The sequence below is a fragment of the Littorina saxatilis genome, linkage group LG4 (assembly GCF_037325665.1).
Source record: "Littorina saxatilis isolate snail1 linkage group LG4, US_GU_Lsax_2.0, whole genome shotgun sequence".
Classification (NCBI taxonomy): Eukaryota; Metazoa; Mollusca; class Gastropoda; order Littorinimorpha; family Littorinidae; genus Littorina; species Littorina saxatilis.
Genome location: NC_090248.1, coordinates 34,583,739 through 34,608,267, shown reverse-complemented (window position 1 = coordinate 34,608,267; position 24,529 = coordinate 34,583,739). Strand labels below are relative to the sequence as shown.

The 24,529-nt window shown below is 41.3% G+C and overlaps 1 protein-coding gene across 1 annotated transcript in view; it reads right to left on the bottom strand.

The window, feature by feature from the left end:
- The window catches only part of LOC138965574 (voltage-dependent calcium channel subunit alpha-2/delta-3-like), a 315,504-nt gene that overhangs the window by 149,391 nt on the left and 141,584 nt on the right, over positions 1-24,529 (bottom strand). The window contains exon 3 of the mRNA XM_070337759.1: positions 11,632-11,757. Coding sequence (XP_070193860.1) covers positions 11,632-11,757 — 126 coding nt within the window. The remainder of the gene's footprint in view (positions 1-11,631; positions 11,758-24,529) is intronic.

The following is a 24,529-nucleotide window of genomic DNA, read 5'->3' as shown; positions in this document are numbered from 1 at the left end:
AGTGTGGGAAACCCAAACGTGCAAACGAGCTCACACGTAACCAGACAATTCTGGAACGCTGAAGAAGAACAACAACAACATTTGCATGCTTGGAGGACAACATTTGCATGAGGTGTTCCGGCCAGGGCTATACATCATTCTTCTTCTTCATTGTCTTCCTATTCAAATATGCAGCGTGCACTCTTACCGCTGTCTGTTTTATGTTCCTTGTTGCTAATACTGAGAGACGCACGGATCGTTTAAAAGTACAAGGAGAGGCTAAGCATCAAAACGTGGGCCTCGCCCACACCTCAGGAAATATGGTAAAAACTCTTAGCACTGGTGACACAGACTGACGCAGCTGTAGGTCCACTGAACAAGGAGAAGGACTAATAGAGATCGAAGCCTCAGGAAGTATTAACCAAAATAGGCTTTTCTAAGTTTTAATCCTCTTTTATAGACAAAAAGAGCAGTAACATATAATGATGTAGACGATGGGGTTGATGAAAGGGGAAGAAGGAGAGGATGAGACGAAGTATAGGTTTAACCATGGCGCATCCGCATAATTATACGTTCAAGCTAACCGAACCAAAGGAAATTTGTCTAAGTTTTATTCCTCTTTTGTCAAAGATTATCAATAAAAAAACAAGAATCAGCTAAACCTAAATTTAAACGTGTTGTTGTTGTTGTTGTTGTTCGAGGTGGTGGTGGTGGTGTGTGTGTGTGTGTGTGTGTGTGTGTGTGTGTGTGTGTGTGTGTGTGTGTGTGTGTGTGTGTGTGTGTGTGTGTGTGAGTGTGAGTGTGTGTGTGTGTGAGTGTGTGTGTGCGTGTGTGTGTGTGTTAATTATACAAGCTCTAAGAAACCTCCAGAGTAAGCACAGTAACAGAATTAGGGAAGACTGAAGTAGGTTGTTAAGGAAGGAGGACAGAAGGACAGACGTTCCTAGAAATGTCCCCCCCCCCCCCCCCCCCCCCGCAGAGATCGAAACATTTCGGTTCATCACATCGGCGCAAGTCTTCCAAGTAGACACAACACTCGAACGATGAAGAAAACGAAGAAGAGAAGGAGCGAGAAGAAGAAGAAACGCAGAATACAAGAGAGGAATTATCGGTTTAATTAATTAACGAGCTACGCAAACGTAGACCTTGACAGCCAAAGGACCCAAGAAACGTCTACGCCCTGTAACGATGCATAGGCATGCACAGAACTCTTTACTCTCAATCTATACCGTAAAGACACTTTACCACAAAATGAAGAGGGCACGGTTCCCATGGCGTGTATTCAGAATCCCCGAACTTTTCTCAACCTTTGCCCAAACATTCAGCCTGTTGTTTTCACACCAAACTAAAAATGACCAACAAACTTTCAGGTTTCAAGGTTCAAGTGAAACTCCCTGGCCAAGACGTAATATATGCGCTCACAAAGAATGTTTTAAAATCAAGTCGAGCTTTCCAAGAAACTGTCACACAGAGCAGCCGTAAGAGTAGCACAGAAATCAAAGATCTTTCAGGCTCTGGAAGATCTTCGCTGAAATAGCAGACCTCAACAGAACGTATCTGACTAACTATGCAGAGACATGCACTGTCCTCTTTACTCTGAATTTACACGACCTGTCGTGACGTTTACTCTGCTAACCATTTACAACGCAGTGAAAGGGCATGGTCCATGAGGCTTTCCCCCCTCAGAATTCACACACTTTCACCAATCTGTTCTTAATCATTCGGCGTCTCTTTCCTCCCTCAACGAACTAATGGACACATCCAACTTTTCTCCTACTTTTCTTAAATGTTCCAAACTTTCCCAACCTGAAAAACAGTAATCTATCAATTTATCAAACTTTCCCAAGACATAGAAACACTTAAGGGTGATATTTAAAAAAAAAAGGGAAATGTAACAGTTTCCTCGGCATTACTCCTTCGCCGCGTAATTTCTGAATTGGCAGCATTTGGCGATTTGTAAAAACAAACCATGTCTATCGTGTCAAAAAGAATATCCATAGCTAAGTGAGAAAAATCGTGGATGAAATGGGGCTTGTTCGTTGAAAAACTCGTTATTCTCTCAGGTGCCAAGGGATTGGTTCCCCACAACTCTCACCTACTCTTGTTGCACACATTTCAAGCGCTTACGCCCCTTTGTTTATCATATTATATAATTATAGCTGAATACAATTTTAAGCCAAATGAAGTGACAAAAGATAGTGTTGCGTTAAAGCTAACTCTCGCCATGCCATGATGAGGCGTCAGCTGGTCATGGTTGGAGACATCAAGACAAGATGTGAGGTCATGTGAAACAGGTCCACTGTGGGCAAGGTGAAGAGGCCATCAGGCGATCTCTCGAAAGAACACGGACAACTTTGGCTATCACGAAGATCTGCTGTAAGACAGAAACATGCCACAAAAAGACATTCTACTGTATTGTAAGGGGATGTACGTGGCCTTCAGCTTCCTCCTAAATCCTCTCTCCTCCCAGTTTCGCCAGTGTCCTCCGAGAGATCGCCTGATGTCCTATGTTATGGAAACATGACACAAAAAGACATGCAGATCGACCGGGATACAGCACAAGGCAAGCGAATATGCTTTTTAACACAAAGTGCTCAGACTGTTTGAACCTTTACTTTCCATCTAAAAGATTTGTTTGTTTGTTTGTTTGCTTAACGCCCAGCCGACCACGAAGGGCCATATCAGGGCGGTGCTGCTTTGACATATAAAGTGCGCCACACACAAGACAGAAGTCGCAGCACAGGCTTCATGTCTCACCCAGTCACATTATTCTGACACCGGACCAACCAGTCCTAGCACTAACCCCATAATGCCAGACGCCAGGCGGAGCCACTGGATTGCCAATTTTAAAGTCTTAGGTATGACCCGGCCGGGGTGCGAACCCACGACCTCCCGATCACGGGGCGGACGCCTTACCACTAGGCCAACCGTGCCGGTTATCTAAAAGATTCGTTAAGACGTTTGTCCTTGGAAATTACCGTTCGCCCCAAAATGAAAGTGGGAGTGAAAAGGACAGTGTAGCAAAGGAAGAGAGTGTGGCGGCGAACTCTTGGCAGCACTTGGGCGGAGGGGGAGTTCAGGATTCGTCACAACTGAAAAGAGTATTGAAGAGAACCCAATGCAGTTCGTGAGGATGTTCTGGCCGTTGCACACCACAAACAAAAAACAAACAAACAAAAACAACAACAGCAAGGCAAAATGTTGTTTAAAACAGGTCCAGTGTTGGTGGAGACAAGCGATAAAGGATGAGTGGGGGGTGTGTGTGTTTGTGGGGAAAGGGGGGTTGGAGGGATATGTTAGCAGGTAAGAAAGAGCATTGAAGCGATCCCAAGGCAGTTCTTCAGGGCAGGGCGTACGGCTGTGTTATGAAGCATTAAGAAAAAAATGTGAAGTCGTGTGAGTTGTCTGTGGGTGGAGACAAAAGGAGGAAGAGAGGGAGGTATGGGACAGGCTAAACGGTAAGAAAGAACATGGAAACGAACCCAAGGCAGTTCACCAGGGAAGGTTAAGGGCGTATGGCTATGTCAAGCAACATTTAGTCAAAATGTGTGGTAGTGTGAAACTAGCCGAGTGCGGGCGGAGACAAGGGGGAAGGGGGGGGGGGGGGCAGGTATCGTGCGGGTTAGCAGGTAAGAAAGAGCATATGGAAACGAACCCAAGGCAGCCGGTTCTGCAGGGCAGGGCGTATGGCTGTGTCAAGCAGCATGAAGACAAAATGTGCGATGTCGTGTTTGACGGGCCCAGTGGGGGTAGAGAAAAGGAGGAGGAGGCGGGGGAGGGGGGTGGTTTAGGAGGTAAGAAAGAACATCGAAGCGAACCCCAGGCAGTACTTCAGGGAAAAGCTTTTGTTTATGACAAAAAAGCATCAAAACAGACTGTGATGTCATGTGAAATAGGCCAAGTGTGTGCGGTGACATAGGACATCAGACGATCTCTCGGAGGACACTGGTGAGACTGGGAGGAGACAGAATTAAGAGGAAGGTCAGATCCTCTTCAAATACATTGGAACCCCTGTCTTAAGACTTACAATATCGGAGAAAACTAGGTCTTAAAAGCAAAGTCTTAAAAAAAAGGTGTGTGTGTGTGTTGTGTGTTAATTTTGGGTGTCTTAAAACGGATTCTCCATTGCACACAGGCGGATCTGTAGTGGTTTACATGATGTTTTACACGCGAAAGTATGCATCTTTAAACGTACTCTCAGCTTTGGTTTTCCTTCGTCAAATAAATATGCTTGACTAAGTCAAATAAGTAAAACCCTCGCTACCATCGGGTCCGACGTGGGCGGAGAAAGGGCCATTAGGGGTTGTTGTCTCGGAGAACATTGGCCACTTTGTGAGGAAAGAGGATTAAGCGGGAGGTCGTGTTTCTGCCAACCCTGGCTAGTTAGATCCTGTTACTGCCATCAGCCATTAGCCTGATCCGGCCACTCGCATCAGGTGACCAAAATCGCTCCCGCGCTTTTTTGCCTTTCTCCGCTTGCTTCTCATCGAGTGGGATTTACTGAGGGGCAAACACAGGGCACAAGGATTGGATGAGAGGCACACCGATGGGGCAAGAAGATTGGCCGAGAGACAAAAACAGGTGAGGAAGATTTGCGGGGAGACTCACACATGATAGGTCACACCGATAGACGCAGGTAACGAAGACTAAACTTCAGGGTGTGCCGAAGAAAAATTTCCATTTTTATGTAATATTTTAATGGACAATAAAGTGCTGTTATTGTTATTGTTATTGTTATAAACTGTATTCGCATCACCCACACAGACACTCACAAAGGGCAGGTAGGCCGACTGTGGCGCAAAACAGGACACCGATTGAATCTTCCAGGATGAGACAACGACATGACATACAAACAAGATGAGAGATATAAACAAGGTGGTCGATTTTGTTGTTGAGCACAGATGATGATGATGATGATGATGATGATGATGATGATGATGATGATGATGATGATGATGATGATGATGACAGTGTGTTACGGGAGGGGGGACTCAACAACGTCACGCCTATTTTGCATAAAGCTCGCGTATTGGCTGACATGTACAGAGCTCGCCTATTGGATGGATAGAACAAAAACGAAAGGGAGGAAGAGAGAGAACGACGAAGAAGGGGAGGGGGGTGGTAAGGACAGAAAGTTATATGTGCGTGTGAGCTCAACTAATCATCTTGGTAAAAGAAACGCATTACGTACTATGACATCAAAGAAACGGAATGGAAGCGGGAAATGCAAGATTAAATCGAGCTGGGGACATGACAGTAAACCTACACCCTACCCGTAGGCGGCACTTACCACACATTTTGAGCCCTATTTCAAAACCTGCAAAAGTGTTTATAACTTTTTGTTCGTAGCAACCCTCCACCCTGATTGAACTCAAACTTATTGAGATTCCGCAGGAAACCCCGCTGCACCGCCTAGATGCTGCTAAACAGAAGGGAAAAAAAGGAAGAAAAAACTAGACATGGCGACGAGGGGCGTTAAAGTCCCCCGTGTCATTATTGCAGGTTTTTTTGGTCTACTGCCATCCCGTGGAATCGAGCATAAACATGAAAACTCGATTCCTTGCAGAACGTTTTCTTTTTAATGCATATATGAACACATTAAAGTTAGGTTAAAAAACGTCAGTGGTACTAAAGTACCAACGGCAGGGGTACAGACGGGGAACGGACGTCGACGCTCAAAAATACTCTCCCGCTGACAGGAGGTTTCACTTATAAAAGTGTAAGGTAAATCTTTTCTTTTTTTAAACAAAACAAAAACACACTTCTGCTGTGAACAAAGACACTCAGATGTATAAGTCCTGCCTGTTACATCGACTTTCAATATCAAAGGCTGAGTAAGTCTATGATCTGTCCACAGCACATTGCATAATTACTGACTTGATCAATTTGACAGCAAAAAGTTTTAGCAATAGTGATTTTATGGACGCCGCGACCGAAGAGAAGGATAAAGAACGGACGGCAGACAGCCAGCGATGAAAACAAAAAAAATCGTTAACTCTTCTTTATTAAAAACGACGTTAGTATATATATGCACTAGCCTTAAAACTGAATCTGTCTTGGTGCTGAAGTCATTGAAATTGCAAAATATTTCAACGGGCATTTTATGCCTTTCCAAAGAGCGTAAGTAAACTTGGTCCCAGCAAGGTGTATTCTTGGCACAGAGTAGGGCCTACCTGATGATGCTTCCATGCAACGAATATGTTAGACACAGCTCCCATATTTTCAGGGCTGGGAACAAGGCATTTGTCTGCGGAAGATGCTCGACAGATTGTCGCAAGCAAAGACACACGCCGCGAGTGGGATGAGTTTTCGCAAAATCTCCTGTCGCAGTGTGTAGAAAAGTCTACCTGTGGTGTCGCAAAAACAAATTGCGGGGGAAAATATTATTCTCCGTGCCAATGCGACTTTTCACGCGAGCTTCAAGACGAAAAGGAAGTCGAGAGCTTTACCTCCCTTGATTTTGTCCTAGATGTGACTTTCTACAGAAAAGAAACCAAATAAATATTTCCGACAGGCTGTCTTACTAGTTACTGTTACGGAGGGGGCTATTGAACCAGGTCATAACCAAATTTAAGCCAAGAATTGTATTAACTGCAGAAAATGGCTGGGCGAGGACATACGGATGGAGGACGGACGGACGGAGAACGGATGGCAACACAAAAAAGAAACGTCCTCTGCTACCTGATTGCAGATTTTTTTTAAATTTAAACTGAAAAAGAGAAGGGGAGACGATGTGTCGGCGCCTGCCAAGCCAGAGGAAAAAAAATCGACAGGGGTGAAATAAACACAAAACTAAGAAAGAGAAAGCAGGGAAAGAACAAACAAAACTTGACTAAATATAAAAAGAAGAAAGCTTGCTGTTTTCAATTTCCCTCCGATGCCAATTTTGCGACGTATGTGACAAGATTACTGTCGTGTCACTTATAGTATTAGATATTCAAGTGCGGATCTTCGTGTCGCACCTCCCCCCCCCCCCCCACCGCCCCTCTACCCCCCCCCCCTCTTCTCTCGCTCACTGTATTTTTTCCCAGTAGCATGCAGTTTTGAAATAATGCAACTGTGAGATTCACCAAGACCTCATCAAGCTCCCCCCCCCCTCCTCCTCTTTCTTTACTCTTTCTTTTTTTTGTGCTCGTTTTGTCTTATTCTTTGCTTGGTTTGCTTTGATTCTGATTCTGATTCTTAGAGTTCTAAAGTAAAATATTAGAACTGTTGTGCCCAGCAGCATGCTTGTAAGTGTCATTCCCACAGAGATGTGATCGTTCCCCATCCTTGTAGGTTATGTAAAATAAGCGTTCGCTTGAGTTCGTGTTCCTATTGTTTTTCATGTTATTATTGTATCCTGGTTAAATGGAGTTAAACATCTTGTTTGTACCATTTTCTTATTAAATATCATACTCAAATGCGGAATTTGTTGAATCTATTTCTGAAATTATCTGATGTTCGATTTTTCTCATCTTTCTATCTCTCAGCAGAATCGTATTTCCATTTTTCTTTCCTTAGCGCTATCTTTTAGTATAATTGGATTGTGTGTGTGGGTGTATGTATGTGTGTTTGTTTGTGTGTGTGTGTACGTGTGTGTGTGTGTGTGTGTGTGTGTGTGTGTGTGTGTGTGTCAGTGTTTGTGTGTGTGTCTGTCAGTGTGTGAGTTCATCTCTCTCTCTCTCTTTCTCTTTCTCTCTCTCTCTCTCTCTCTCTCTCTCTCTCTCTCTCTCTCTCTCTCTCTCTCTCTCTCTCTCTCTCTCTCTCTCTCTCTCTCTCTCGATTGACGGCCGACGGTTTCCCCCCTCCATTTCCAAGAACAAAAAAGTTTCAGCTCCGCCATGGCAACGTGTTCACCGATAACAGGAAAGTCGCAGACATCGTGATGTTTGTCTGATATTGCAGGAGCTTGAGTGTGCGTGCTCGGAGACACAAACACTTAATCACAATGCATTTTCTTGTTAACCCAAATACTCCGCTGTCTGCTTTTGTGCTGAAAAACGTCTTTTTGTCAATACTGATTGCTTGCGGGAAAGAATGGTTGGTAATAAGTGCAGTTTGCTTATTTGCTTCTTTCTTGCCGTCTTTTTCTTCTCCTTTTGTATGGTTTGTTTCCTTGTTATTTGGGAGGGATGAGTGTGGACGAGGGCAGAAAATATTGGAAATGCCGTATGCAAATTGTTACCACGTGCGTGTTTCTCATTTGGTGAGACAACGAAGGCGTGTTTTTGGATGAAAGAAATGCCGAATATATTATCAAATGTTGTTGAATCAGAGAAACGATACTTTATGCAGCTTGTCGTAGCGTGCATGTGTTTCTTATTAAGTAAGACAAACAGTAAACAGTTGATATAATCTGTTACGGCCTGTATGTTTTTGGATCAAACAAAAATCGTATACAATTTGTCACGACATGTATTGGTTTCGTCTAAGTTAAAGGCACAGTGCAGCTCACAGCATTGCTGAAGCAACGATTTGTCTTTTTGTTGCAGATAAGGATATAAACAGTCAAACTATGGTCGCATGTTACTACCGCGTAAAACAAACTGTAAATTCTTTAAGAAACTCACCACATCGTGTGTGTGTGTGTGTGTGTGTGTGTGTGTGTGTGTGTGTGTGTGTGTGTCTGTGTCTGTGTGTGTGTTTGTGTGCGTGCGTGCGTATGAATGTGTGTGCGCGTGCGCGTGTGTGCGTGCGTGCGTGCGCGCGCTTGTGTGAGCCTGCGTCTACTTGTGTTTCTTACACTTTTTATGATATTTTGTGTGTAGAGACTGGCACTTAAAATAAACACTGAAAGCAATATGTCGCATGTTAGTTGTCTTTTATATGGAATGTCACGGTAAAAATACTTCTAGCACCATATTATATACTGAATTAATTAATCATAAATGATTTGAACAGTTTTCAACCCTGCAGTTTTCAAGTAGGACACTTCTATAAAAACTCCAGGCCAGCAGCAAACACAACCGACTATCTCAAGCTTCTTTCTTAATTTCATTCATGTACGTGCTAACAGAATAAACCTCGCCGCTGGTGACACTGTTCTCTTTTTATATTTAGTCAAGTTTTGACTAAATATTTTAACATCGAGGGGGAATCGAAACGAGGGTCGTGGTGTATGTGCGTGTGTCTGTGTGTGTGTGTGTGTGTGTAGAGCGATTCAGACTAAACTACTGGACCGATCTTTATGAAATTTGACATGAGAGTTCCTGGGTATGAAATCCCCGAACGTTTTTATATTTAGTCAAGTTTTGATTTTTCATTTTTTTGATAAATGTCTTTGATGACGTCATATCCGGCTTTTCGTGAAAGTTGAGGCGGCACTGTCACGCCCTCATTTTTCAACCAAATTGGTTGAAATTTTGGTCAAGTAATCTTCGACAAAGCCCGGACTTCGGTATTGCATTTCAGCTTGGTGGCTTAAAAATTAATTTATGACTTTGGTCATTAAAAATCTGAAAATTGTAAAAAAAAAAAAAAAAATTATAAAACGATCCAAATGTACGTTTATCTTATTTTCCATCATTTGCTGATTCCAAAAACATATAAATATGTTATATTCGGATTAAAAACAAGCTCTGAAAATTAAATATATAAAAATTATTATAAATTTTTTTTTTTCGAAATCAATCTCTTCTTGTCAATTCCACGGGCACTGCCTTTGCCACGGGCGGTGGAGTGACGATGCTACGAGTATACGGTCTTGCTGCGTTGCGTTGCGTTCAGTTTCATTCTGTGAGTTCGACAGCTACTTGACTAAATGTTGTATTTTCGCCTTACGCGACTTGTTTTACATTTAGTCAAGTTTTGACTAAATGTTTTAACGTAGAGGGGGAATCGAGACGAGGGTCGTGGTGTATGTGTGTGTGTGTGTGTCTGTCTGTCTGTGCGTGTGTGTGTGTGTGTAGAGCGATTCAGACTAAACTACTGGACCGATCTTTATGAAATTTCACATGAGACTTCCTGGGAATGATATCCCCGGACGTGTTTTCTTTTTTTCGATAAATGTCTTTGATGACGTCATATCCGGCTTTTTGTAAAAGTTGAGGCACTGTCACACCCTCATTTTTCAATCAAATTGATTGAAACTTTGGCCAAACAATCTTCGACGAAGGCCGGACTTTGGTATTGCATTTCAGCTTGGTGGCTTAAAAATCAATTCTTGACTTTGGTCATTAAAAATCTGAAAATTGTAAAAAAAATATTTTTTCTATAAAACGATCCAAATTTACGTTCATCTTATTCTTCATCATTTTCTGATTCCAAAAACATATAAATATGTTATATTTGGATTAAAAACAAGCTCTGAAAATTAAAACTATAAAAATTATGATCAAAATTGAATTTTTGAAATCAATTTAAAAACACTTTCATCTTATTCCTTGTCGGTTCCTGATTCCAAAAACATATAGATATGATATGTTTGGATTAAAAACACGCTCAGAAAGTTAAAACGAAGAGAGGTACAGAAAAGCGTGCTATCCCGCTCAGCGCAACTACTACCCCGCTCTTCTTGTCAATTTCACTGCCTTTGCCACGAGCGGTGGACTGACGACGCTACGGTCTTGCTGAAAAATGGCATTGCGTTCAGTTTCATTCTGTGAGTTCGACAGCTTGAATAAATGTTGTATTTTCGCCTTACACGACTTGTTTGTTCTTCGTCTTCGATTTCCTCGAGGTGCGAGCGTGTGTGTGTGTGTGTGTGTGTGTGTGTGTGTGTGTGTGTGTGTGTGTGTGTGTGTGTGTGTGTGTGTGTGTGTGTGTGGGTGTGTATGTGTGTGTGTGCTAGCGTGCGTGCACACATACGTGCGTGCGTGCAAGCGCGTCTGTCTTTTCTCATTTGTGTTCTCCATCTTCTTCACTGTTTTCTTTTTTCACAAACCCATTACGGAATCCGCTCTCCACAGTTAGCAGGGGAAAGAGAAACACAGCGAGAGCCAAGGCACCTGTCTCTCCTCGTTCAGCGGTTTTGTAGCTAGAGAGAGAGCTGTGTATTTGCAACAAAGAGAGTTTTTTTTCACATTACGCTAGTATTTCTTTTCTTTTTAGTTAATCACGAAAAAGTTCAAGATGTGAATCTTTATTTTGCGAACTGGGTAAAGTGACATAAACACACCTCAAGGAGCTACCGACAATAATATTAGTCAGTTCTAAAGGAAATGAGAACTGACCAGCCTCACCTGGACTGCTTCCACACTGCGTTTCTGGACTTGGGATTGGGGCAGCGAGGGAGAGACACACAGCAAGGGGAGAGGGAAATGTGAAAGAGAGAGAAATAGAGAGAGAGAGAGAGAGAGAGAGAGAGAGAGAGAGAGAGAGAGAGAGAGAGAGAGAGAGAGAGAGAGAGAGAGTTGATGACAACGACGATCGTTTCGAGAGGCGAAGGGCGTCTTGCAGTAACGGGACTAGGGGAGGAGTGGGAGAGAAGGAGGGAGGGATGGAGAGAAAGCGAGAGAGAAAGAGAGGGAGAGACTGAGAGAGATGGAGAGGGGGGGGGGGGGCTAGGGGCAGTCAGACACAGAGAGATTCACACACAATCAGTCAAAAACGGGGAAATAAAACAAATACAGCGACAGAGACATACCAACGGACTCACAGACATGCAGCCACCGGTCAGACAGATAGAGATCGAGAGGGAGAAAGACCGAGACGGAGACAAAGTTTAATTACCTGTACGGCCTTTTCCTTTTCCTCTAGCATGGTCTGCATCTTGTTGCGGACATCAGCGATGAGGTTCGCCACGTCCTGACTAGACTGAGTCCGTACCGACATGGGGCTGTTGGACTTCTCGTACACCTGAAACACACCCAGCATGCATTAACATAATGTGCATCAAACACCTGAAACACATCAAACATACATACACATAATGTGCATCGCACACCTGAAACACATCAAACATACATTAACATAATGTGCATCGCACACCTGAAACATATCAAACATACATACACATAATGTGCAACGTACACCTGAAACACATCATCAAACATACATTAACATAATGTGCATCGTACATCTGAAATACATCAAACATACATAAACATAATGTGCATCGTACACCTGAAACACATCAAACATACATTAACATAATGTGCATCGTGAACCTGAAATACATCAAACATACATAAACACAATGTGCATCGTGTACCTGAAACACATCAAACATACATTAACATAATCATTAATGTACGTGCATCGTACACCTGAAACACACCAAACACACATACAAATGATGTGGACTGTGCACCTGAAAGCATGTACTATATCAGGGAATAGACATTAACGCGGAATGTGTCCAAACCGACATGGGACTGTTGGACTTCTCGTACACATGAAACACTAGAATCCAAACTATAAACATTCTGTTACTCGTGACTGAGCGTATAAACGGTTGTCCAGCATCTTATTCACCTGAAAAGCACGGCAGAGACATTGTAAAAAGACATTAATCTAAAAGTTCCTTGTCTCAGGTTAATCGTCTAATTCATCATGTCAGCCTGTCAAAGCTTTCTCATGGGATTACATCTTCCTTCAACCTGAGCACATGCCACTATTTTTTCAATGAACTTTCTGTGCGTAGTTGAAGTTTTTTCTTAATTAATTTTGAATATTAACATAGATGTTTCAAACAAAATGGATTCAGTAAATAAAAAAACCACTTTGCAAAGAAAGCAGCCAAACTGATGTGACTTTGGTATGCGCCCAATTGAATGGGTGCTCTTGTCCCATGCAAACTCCATGGCAGAGGTGCACGAGAAACTTACCAACCTTGAACCAGGTGCGAGCCAGCCGCGGGCTCGGATTGGTTGACATTGAGGTTTGCATGCAATTCCAACCAATCCCACTACGCGGCTGGCTCCCACTCGGTAGGTAACTTTCTCGTGCACATATATCTGGACGGATGTGTGTGGTGGTTTAATCGGGACAGACGATACCTTCAAGTATATTGTGGACCGCGTCCGCACTGACCCAGTGCTGGTCACCCGAAACAGTCGCACATCACTGTCGTAAGTTACCATTATTCGCTTCTGCATATGGGAGACCAATTTCAGCTCGATATTTTCGCGCGCACTCACACACACACACACACACACACACACACACACACACACACACACACACACACACACACACACACACACACACACACACACACGTAAAGCTCCGCAAAATGCTTAGTATTTTAAAGTGCAAGAGACAAAAATCTCTACATGGACACACAGAAAATAATTCAACAGCAAAATATTACTGTGACCGTTCCTGCATTTTCAAAGCGGGAAAGTGTGACACGCACGCTGGCACCATATTTGGCGCTCTCTAGATTGTGATGTACGTAGTCTCTCCTCCAGTCAGACCCTCCTCTCCCCCCCCCCCTCCCCCATCCTCTCTTCCTCCCATCATCTGTCATGCAGAGTGTCACAAGAAAGCGTGGCCTCCAGGGGTCTGAAAATCTCCTGGGATTAATAAGCACATTTTTCTGCTCTCAAATTTAAATAGTGTATGCATTCTCGTTGTTTTTTGGGGCTGTTCTATTTCTTGTTCTTGTTTCCTTGTCTTGCTCTTTTCACTAAAACGCTCGTTCCTTTGTTTTTGTCTAGTCTTCTTCTTGCATAGTTTGATACCAACAATTTGTTGCGAGTGAGAGGAGGGGAGAGAGAGAGAGAGAGAGAGAGAGAGAGAGAGAGAGAGAGAGAGAGAGAGAGAGAGAGAGAGAGAGAGAGAAAGAGAGAGAAACTGAAACTGAAGCTGAACTTCATTACAAAAGGTTAGAGGTTTTAGGCAAAGCCTAATCTTACAACCTGTCCCTTATACAAACACTTAATACAGACGCACATAATGTAGATAGTAAAATTGACAAGGTTATTGTTACTTACAGACGTACATAATGTAAATAGGAATAAGAAAAGGGTTATGGTTTTGTATACACATTCAAAAATGGGAAAAACAATATAGTTTGGAAATTGCAGCATAGTTGCAATAATGCATTGCATATAAACATCCAAAACAACTAATAACAAAAGGGAGAAAACAAATGTGGGGAGGAATAGTCCCAATCATTCGCATGTATATCATTATCAATACATACACATAAAGAACAAATCAAAATACAAACATAACTTGACTAAATGTAAAAAGCACTAAAATATCAGACATGAAAAGTGTTCTATTTACCCATTAAGCGGGAATGAAACTGGCGCCTAAACGTTTTCACAGAAGAGGCATTTCGGAGGGGTAGGGGTATGGAATTCCATAGAGACGCTCCTGAGAAGGCTAAACTTGACTTATACAAGTCTAGACGAGGGATGGGGGGAATCAGGTTCTGGGACCCATATCTTTTTGTGGCATGTCTGAAATGTGATTTTAAATATCCAGGAACATTATTGTTAATTACTTTGTACATAAAGACAGCCTTGTTTAGCGTCAACTGATCTTTCAAGGGAAGGAAATTAAGGAGCTTTAATTTATCATCTGTTGGCTTATTTGACTCATGCAGAATTAGTTTTGCAGCACGGCGATGAAGAGAATTGAGTCGTTTGAGATGAACATCACTGCAGTTATCCCAAAGTGTTGAAGCAAAGTTGATATGGGGCATTATGTGAGCGTAATAAAACAACTTGAGTGCTTCCACATCGGCATAATGTCTTAATTTAGACAATAAGTACAAATTTTTAGATACTAATTTGCAAATTTTACTCAAGTGAGTTTGCCATTTCAATTCTTGATCAACGGTAACCCCTAATAATTTATGCTCTTTAACTTGTTGCACTTGAGTTGAATTAATTGACAGTTGAAGTTGTAAGGGTTTTAATTGGTGTTTTTGTCTAGTTGTAATCACCATACTTTTCGTCTTAACAGGGTGAATAACCATTGCATTAGTGGTGCACCATTCTGTCATCTCATCTAACTTTGATGATGAGGGAGAGAGAGAGAGAGAGAGAGAGAGAGAGAGAGAGAGAGAGAGAGAGAGAGAGAGAGAGAGAGAGAGAGAGAGAGAGAGAGAGAGATCATACTGTTTTTCTTTTGTTTTAAATATAAACGTTTTCCATAAGTATTTGTTTGCTTAAAATGCGTACGTACGCGTGCGTTTGTGTGTCTGTGTGTGTGACTGCCTGTCTCAGTGTGCTCTCTGCATCTCTGTCTCTGTCTGTCTCTCTCTCTCCCTCGCTCTCTCTGTTTCTGTCTCTCTCTGTCTGTCTGTCTGTCTACAGTGGGTCATTCTCAGAAATGGTGATCCAAAGTGTTACATACAAAGTAAAAAATAAAGTGTCAAGAAATACAAAATAATTGTTTTTACTATGAAGTCTATTGTTTGCTATACATAATAATGCAAAAATTAGACAAAAAGAGTAATTGGTTGCTGAATAAGAGACGTTTTAAAGTGTTGTATTTACGTGATGAATGTTGTAACATGGAAACCAAATTCCAACTTTAAACTACCTAAGCCTTCAATCCTTTGTGCATTTTTTATCAGTTCTGCAGTATTTTTGTGTTCTACCCAACACATTCTAGTTATGAAAGGTAAGGACTTCAACTAATATTGGTAAAAAAAATGACATTTGGAACTGACTAAGGTGAATGTCGTAACACAGAAACGAAATGCTTGAACCACTTTCGGTTCCTGTGCGACAGACATGAATCTGCACTGTTTGGCCTTTCCTGCCGGCAAAACCCGTCTGACCCAAAATAACTACACAAAACACAATTCGTCAGAGTTTGCTGTATTTGTTGAAAGTTCCTGTTGCGTTCAGATTACCCATTTTAAGTACTTGATGAATGTCGAACATCGACGATCAGAGGATACGAAAACTTCTTGGCTGCTTTGTTCCGCTAAACTTCGCGCTTTGAGAGACTGTTTGCACTCGATATCCTTCCGACACTACATTGTCGCCATCCGCGGTGTGTAAGTTTGTGACAAAGCTTTGCAGGCTCGACAATTAAGAAAAAACCATCTTCAGTCGTAACGTTCGTCGCGATATAACCTTCGTGGTTGAAAACGACGTTAAACACCAAATAAAGAAAGAAAGTCGTAACGTAGGTCGGGAAACGACGCCATGAGTTTCAGCAAATGATATGATTCTGGTGTTTTCTGTGAATATTTGGCTGTGATTCAAAGGACTATTTTCTTGTTCGAACTTCCTGTGCGCCAAAGAGCTAAAAATAGCCGTGATGTGGCAAAGTCATGGAGCACATTGCTGTCCGATGTTCGCGCGTCGAGTCGGGATACGATGCGTTACGACATTCATACTTTTTTGTTCGAAGCCCGTAACTTCAAATTCAGCGTGAGTTTTTGCAAAGATGTGTTGCTACGTCCAAGACTGAACTCCTGACTGTCGATTGCAGTAATTTGTTGGTGTTTGCATGTTTGCATTTAGCCATGAGACTGAACATATTGTTGATCACGAAAGTCGTGTAACGCTTCGGCGATCCGGAAACGGCCGAACTTCGCAATTGAAAAGCACACAAAAACAACACCAACGTATAGAAACCATTTTTATTGACATACAACAATGCTTTAATGTCTCAGGAATAGATTCAGATGAAAAAAGTCGTGGTAGAAATAATTTTAATTTACTTTTTCATGATTTCAAATGTGTCACCCCTACTCACTCTCACTGGACCACCATTTCTGAGAATGACCCCTGTCTGTCTGTCCGTCTCTCTCTCTCTCTCTCTCTCTCTCTCTCTCTCTCTCTCTCTCTCTCTCTCTCTCTCTCTCTCTCTCTCTCTCTCTCTCTCTCTCTCTCTCTCTCTCTCATACACACACCCAGCGTGTGAACGCTTCCGTCACTTCATCGTCGTGTGGAACTGAGGTCTGTCAATGCATCCCCACACATTCCTTTCTCAATGCCGGCGAACCCCCCGCGGGTTAGGGGGAGTCCCATATTGGTTGGGACGAGAACGAATTTACCCGATGCTCCCCAGCATGTCGTAAGAGGCGACTAACGGATTCTGTTTCTCCTTTTTTACCCTTGTTAAGTGTTTCTTGTATAGAATATAGTCAATTTTTGTAAAGATTTTAGTCAAGCAGTATGTAAGAAATGTTAAGTCCTTTGTACTGGAAACTTGCATTCTCCCAGTAAGGTAATATATTGTACTACGTTGAAAGCCCCTGGAGCAAATTTTTGATTAGTGCTTTTGTGAACAAGAAACAACTGACATGTGGCTCTATCCCATCTTCCCCCTTTCCCCGTCGCGATATAACCTGCGTGGTTCAAAACGACGTAAAACACCAAATAAAGAAAAGAAATGCCGGCGAGCTGACAGGTGTGAAATGGCAGGGAGGCGTAATGTTGGCCATTGCACCATGTCTGGTGTCCGCAACAAGTGGTGATATTGATTATGTCACCCTTCATGCCACGATACTCTCGCTGTTTTACAATTTCACACCCTGCCAGCTCTCAGATCTTGAAATTGACCAAGAGAAAGAAAGAAATGGAGAAAGAAAGAGAGAAAGAAAGACAGTTAGACAGAAAGGATGGAGGAAAGAAAGAGAGAAAGAAAGAAGGGGGGAAAAGGGAGAAAGGGAGAAAGAAAGAAAGAAAGAAAGAAAGAAAAAGAAAAAAAGAAAGAAAAACAGAAACAAAGACAAAGAAACATGGATTATGTCACCTCTTCATGGCCCACCACTCTCTGTGTCTCACAATTTTACACTCCACAAAGTCTTGAGAGAGTAAATGAATAAAAAAAATCGTTAGAAAAAAAGAGGCAAAAATGGAGACAGAGCGCCAGAGAGACAGACACCCTCAGTGTCTCGATTAAGGATGAAGTCACCTCTTCTTGCCCGACACTCAGAATATGTCACAATTTCACACTCCGCAAGGTCTCATATCTGGAGATTAACGAAATCAAAGAAAGAATGAGAGGGATAGAAACAAAGTGAAACAAAAAAGAAAAAGAAGGAGTGTGCACGTTAAAGATCCCACGATTGACAAAAGAAGGATGGACAAAAAGTGAAACAAAGAAAGCAGAAGAAGGATGGACAAAAAGTGAAACAAAGAAAGCAGAAGAAGGATGGACAAAAATCAATCAATCAATCAATCAATATGAGGCTTATATCGCGCGTATTCCGTGGGTACAGTTCTAAGCGCAGGGATTTTTTTATTTTATTTTTTTTAGTTTATTTTATGCAATTTATATCGCGCACATATTCAAGGCGCAGGGATTTATTTTTGCCGTGTGAGATGGAATTTTTTTACACAATACATCACGCATTCACATCGGCCAGCAGATCGCAGCCATTTCGGCGCATATCCTACTTTTCACGGCCTATTATTCCAAGTCACACGGGTATTTTGGTGGACATTTTTATCTATGCCTATACAATTTTGCCAGGAAAGACCCTTTTGTCAATATCGTGGGATCTTTAACGTGCACACCCCAATGTAGTGTACACGAAGGGACCTCGGTTTTTCGTCTCATCCGAAAGACAAAAAGGAGAGACAAAAAGTGAAACAAAGAAAGCGGAAGAAGGAGAGACAAAAAGTGAAACAAAGACAGAAAAAGAAGGATAGACAAAAAGTGAAACAAAGAAAGCAGAAGAAGGAGAGACAAAAAGTGAAACAAAGAAAGCAGAAGAAGGATGGACAAAAAGTGAAACAAAGACAGAAACAGAAGGATGGACAAAAAGTGAAACAAAGAAAGCAGAAGGAGGATGAACAAAATGTGAAACAAAGACAGAACAAGTCGCGTAAGGCGAAATTACTACATTTAGTCAAGCTGTGGAACTCCGAGGCACAGAATGAAACTGAACGTAGTCCGCCGCTAGTGCAAAAGGCAGTGAAAGTGACGAGCCTGTTTGGCGCGGTAGCGGTTGCGCTGTGCTTCATAGCACGCTTTAATGTACCTCTCTTCGTTTTAACTTTCTGAGCGTGTTTTTAATCCAAACATATCATATCTATATGTTTTTGGAATCAGGAACCGACAAGAAATAAGATGAAATAGTTTTTAAAACGATTTCGGAAATTTAATTTTGATCATAATTTTTATATTTTTAATTTTTAGAGCTTGTTTTTAATCCAAATATAACATATTTATATGTTTTTGGAAACTCCGCCTGGATGCACCCTAAAGGTCTTTCAGCCGGTCCCAAGCCCGGATAAAGGAGGAGGGTTGGGCGTGGGGTTAGCAACTCCACCCCGCCAAAAAACCAACTTGCTACAGAAACCGCAACTGCGGCCCTATGCTCCACAGGGAGTCTACAGGAATAAGTAAGTCAAGTCATGTTTTTGGAATCAGAAAATGATGAAGAATAAGATGAACGTAAATTTGGATCGTTTTATAAATTATTTTTTTTTTACAATTTTCAGATTTTTAATGACCAAAGTCATTAATTAATTTTTAAGCCACCAAGCTGAAATGCAATACCGAAGTCCGGCCTTCGTCGAAGATTGCTTGGCCAAAATTTCAATCAATTTGATGGAAAAATGAGGGTGTGACAGTGCCGCCTCAACTTTTACAAAAAGCCGGATATGACGTCATCAAAGACATTTATCGAAAAAAAGAAAGAAACGTCCGGAGATATCATTCCCAGGAACTCTCATGTACAATTACATAAAGACTAGCAGTTAAGCCCGGCTTCGCCCGGGAGTAAGCGGAGCCCTGTAGCAATTTAAGACGCTCGCTATCCCATTATCATTAGCTTTACCTCCTTTGTTTGGATACAAAAAAAGAGTTATCTCCCTTACCGTCTAGAAATTTCCGGAACTGTCCAGTTAATTTTTCATTCTTCATTTCTTCCCCTCATAGGAGCAATAGCGAGTCTCTAATATCACTGGCATGATGTGCTTGCTACAGGTGAACAGTAGGCACTGAACTGGTCTTGCACCATATAGGCTGTATTCAATAAATGGGAGGTCCATAATCTGAGAAAGGAAACAATGAATCAAGAAACTAAAACCCAGGTGCACATCTGCGGCACCTAGGGAGTGCACATGCACGACATCGTCTTCCTGCCCCCTCCCTTCTCGGAGCTTTGGCGATCACAGACAGACAGACACACACACACACACACACACAGACAGACACTCTCTTTTATTTATATGTATAGATTGGTCCAGTAGTTTAGTCTGAATCGCTCTACACACACACACACACACACACAGACAGACACACACACACACACACACACACACATACACACACATACACCACGACCCTCGTCGCGGTTATCCCTCTATGTTAAAACATTTAGTCAAAACTTGACCAAATGTAAACAAGTCGCGTAAGGCGAAAATACAATATTTAGTCAAGTAGCTGTCGAACTCACAGAATGAAACTGAACGCAATGCCATTTTTCAGCAAGACCGTATACTCGTAGCATCGTCAGTCCACCGCTCATGGCAAAGGCAGTGAAATTGACAAGAAGAGCGGGGTAGTAGTTGCGCTAAGAAGGATAGCACGCTTTTCTGTACCTCTCTTTGTTTTAACTTTCTGAGCGTGTTTTTAATCCAAACATATCATATCTATATGTTTTTGGAATCAGGAACCGACAAGGAATAAGATGAAAGTGTTTTTAAATTGATTTCGACAATTTAATTTTGATAATAATTTTTATATATATTTAATTTTCAGAGCTTGTTTTTAATCCGAATATAACATATTTATATGTTTTTGGAATCAGCAAATGATGGAGAATAAGATAAACGTAAATTTGGATCGTTTTATAATTTTTTTTTTATTTTTACAATTTTCAGATTTTTAATGACCAAAGTCATTAATTAATTTTTAAGCCACCAAGCTGAAATGCAATACCGAAGTCCGGGCTTCGTCGGAGATTACTTGACCAAAATTTCAACCAATTTGGTTGAAAAATGAGGGCGTGACAGTGCCGCCTCAACTTTCACGAAAAGCCGGATATGACGTCATCAAAGACATTTATCGAAAAAATGAAAAAAACGTTCGGGGATTTCATACCCAGGAACTCTCATGTCAAATTTCATAAAGATGGGTCCAGTAGTTTAGTCTGAATCGCTCTACACACACACACACACACACACAGACACACAGACACACACACGCACATACACCACGACCCTCGTTTCGATTCCCCCTCGATGTTAAAATATTTAGTCAAAACTTGACTAAATATAAACAAGTCGCGTAAGGCGAAAATACAATATTTAGTCAAGTAGCTGTCGAACTCACAGAATGAAACTGAACGCAACGCAACGCAGCAAGACCGTATACTCGTAGCATCGTCACTCCACCGCCCGTGGCAAAGGCAGTGCCCGTGGAATTGACAAGAAGAGCGGGGTATTCGTTGCGCTAAGAAGGATAGCACGCTTTTCTGTACCTCTCTTCGTTTTAACTTTCTGAGCGTGTTTTTAATCCAAACATATCATATCTATATATTTTTGGAATCAGGAACCGACAAGGAATAAGATGAAAGTGTTTTTAAATTGATTTCGAAAAAAAAAATTTGATAATAATTTTTATATATTTAATTTTTAGAGCTTGTTTTTAATCCAAATATAACATATTTATATGTTTTTGGAATCAGCAAATGATGGAGAATAAGATAAACGTAAATTTGGATCGTTTTATAAATTTTTATTTTTTTTTACAATTTTCAGATTTTTAATGACCAAAGTCATCAATTAATTTTTAAGCCACCAAGCTGAAATGCAATACCGAACCCCGGGCTTGGTCGAAGATTACTTGACTAAAATTTCAACCAATTTGGTTGAAAAATGAGGGCGTGATAGTGCCGCCTCAAGTTTCACGAAAAGCCGGATATGACGTCATCAAAGACATTTATCAAAAAAATGAAAAAATCGTTCGGGGATTTCATACCCAGGAACTCTCATGTCAAATTTCATAAAGATCGGTCCAGTAGTTTAGTCTGAATCGCTCTACACACACACACACACACACACAGACACACAGACACACACACACAGACACACGCACATACACCACGACCCTCGTTTCGATTCCCCCTCTATGTTAAAACATTTAGTCAAAACTTGACTAAATGTAAAAAGAAGGAGAGACAAAAAGTAAAACAAAGACAGAAAAAGAAGGATGGACAAAAAGTGAAACAAAGACAGAAAAAGAAGGATGGACAAAAAGTGATACAAAGACAGAAAAAGAAGGATGGACAAAAAGTGAAACAAAGAAAGCAGAAGGAGGAGAGACAAAAAGTGATACAAAGACAGAAAAAGAAGGATGGACAAAAAGTGAAACAAAGAAAGCAGAAGAAGGATGGACAAAAAGTGAAACAAAGAAAGCAGAAGAAGGAGAGACAAAAAGTGATACAAAGACAGAAAAAGAAGGATAGACAAAAAGTGAAACAAAGAAAGCAGAAGAAGGATGGACAAAAAGTGAAACAAAGACAGAAAAAGAAGGATGGACAAAAAGTGAAACAAAGAAAGCAGAAGAAGGAGAGACAAAAAGTGAAACAAAGAAAGCAGAAGAAGGAGAGACAAAAAGTGAAACAAAGAAAGCAGAAGAAGGAGAGACAAAAAGTGAAACAAAGAAAGCAGAAGGAGGATGGACAAAAAGTGAAACAAAGAAAGCAGAAGGAGAGACAAAAAGTGAAACAAAGAAAGCAGAAGAAGGAGAGACAAAAAGTGTAACAAAGAAAGCAGAAGAAGGAGAGACAAAAAGTGAAACAAAGAAAGCAGAAGAAGGATGGACAAAAAGTGAAACAAAGACAGAAAAAGAAGGATGGACAAAAGGTGAAACAAAGAAAGCAGAAGAAGGATAGACAAAAAGTGAAACAAAGAAAGCAGAAGAAGGATAGACAAAAAGTGAAACAAAGAAAGCAGAAGAAGAAGAGACAAAAAGTGAAACAAAGACAGAAAAAGAAGGAGAGACAAAAAGTGAAACAAAGAAAGCAGAAGAAGGATAGACAAAAAGTGAAACAAAGAAAGCAGAAGAAGGAGAGACAAAAAGTGAAACAAAGAAAGCAGAAGAAGGAGAGACAAAAAGTGAAACAAAGAAAGCAGAAGAAGGAGAGACAAAAAGTGAAACAAAGAAAGCAGAAGAAGGAGAGACAAAAAGTGAAACAAAGAAAGCAGAAGAAGGAGAGACAAAAAGTGAAACAAAGACAGAAAAAGAAGGATGGACAAAAAGTGAAACAAAGAAAGCAGAAGAAGGAGAGACAAAAAGTGAAACAAAGAAAGCAGAAGAAGGAGAGACAAAAAGTGAAACAAAGACAGAAAAAGTAGGATGGACAAAAAGTGAAACAAAGAAAGCAGAAGGAGGATGGACAAAAAGTGAAACAAAGACAGAAAAAGAAGGAGAGACAAAAAGTGAAACAAAGAAAGCAGAAGAAGGAGAGACAAAAAGTGAAACAAAGAAAGCAGAAGAAAGAGCTCTCGTGGCCTCGTCCTCCTTCGACAGTCTCTGTGTTTCATATTTTCAGACTCCTCAAGCTATCAAATCTGCAGACTGAAACGAAAGAAAGTAAGAAAGACAGAAATAAAAAGACAGAATAAAAGTAAGAAAGACAGAATAAAAAGCCCAGCCCCGGTGTCAGAAACAAGTGCTGCTCAGGATTATGCCACCTCTTCACGACCCTACACTCTCAGCGTGTCACAATTTCACGCTCCGGCAGCCCAGACTTCCCAACAAGATCAGAAAGAAAGAGAGATGAAAAAAACGGGAGAATGAGAGAAAGAATAGGAGAACGAAAAGAAAAAGAAGGTTAGACAGAAAGCTCTAAACATTTCGAACAAAAAATTTAAACAAAGATCAGAAGAGAAAAGAAGTCGCGTGAAGCAATATTAAAACATTTATAGTAAATACATGTATGTCGGCCTGACACTAAAAGATCTAACTGAAACCCAAAGAAATAGTTGACAACTCGGCCGAAATATACCTTTTTCTGAACCGAGCAGAATTCTTAGCAGTCTTAACACAGGACCGCCGGTCGATCATTATTTACTCCTGCATGATTACCCTTACTACTACTATTGTAGTGGTTAGGTACAGAACGAACGAAGGAGCGAACGCACGAACGAAGGAACGAACGAAAGAACGAACGAAGGCACAAAGGAAGGACGGAAGGAAGGAAGGACGGAAGGGACAAAGTAAGAACGGGACAAAAAAGTAGCAACAAGAGCAATTATTGAGTATACGTCTTTATGCCTCAACACTAACTCCGCACTCGCTCATATCTCAAGATGTTGGAAAAAGAAACAAGAGAAGCTTGGCTTAAATATCGTCCATCCTATTTTTGTCCTTTTGCGTATTTGACTGAGTTCTTAGAAGCGCTCACGATAGCTCATGTCGCCTTTCATACCTCGATGCAATACGACACTGCGCAAGCTCTCACATTTTAATTTAACGAAAGAGAGAGAGAGAGAGAGAGAGAGAGAGAGAGAGAGAGAGAGAGAGAGAGAGAGAGAGAAAGAGAGAGAGAAAGAGAGAGAGAGAAAGAGAGAGAGAGAAAGAAAGAGAGAGAGAGAAAGAGAGCGAGAGAAAGAGAGAGAAAGAGAGAGAGAATTGAATTGAATTGAATTGAACTTTATTTAACAAATGAGAGAGAGTGAGAGAGAGAGAAACAGACAGACAGACAGACAGACAGACAGACAGACAGACAGACAGACAATCAGACAGA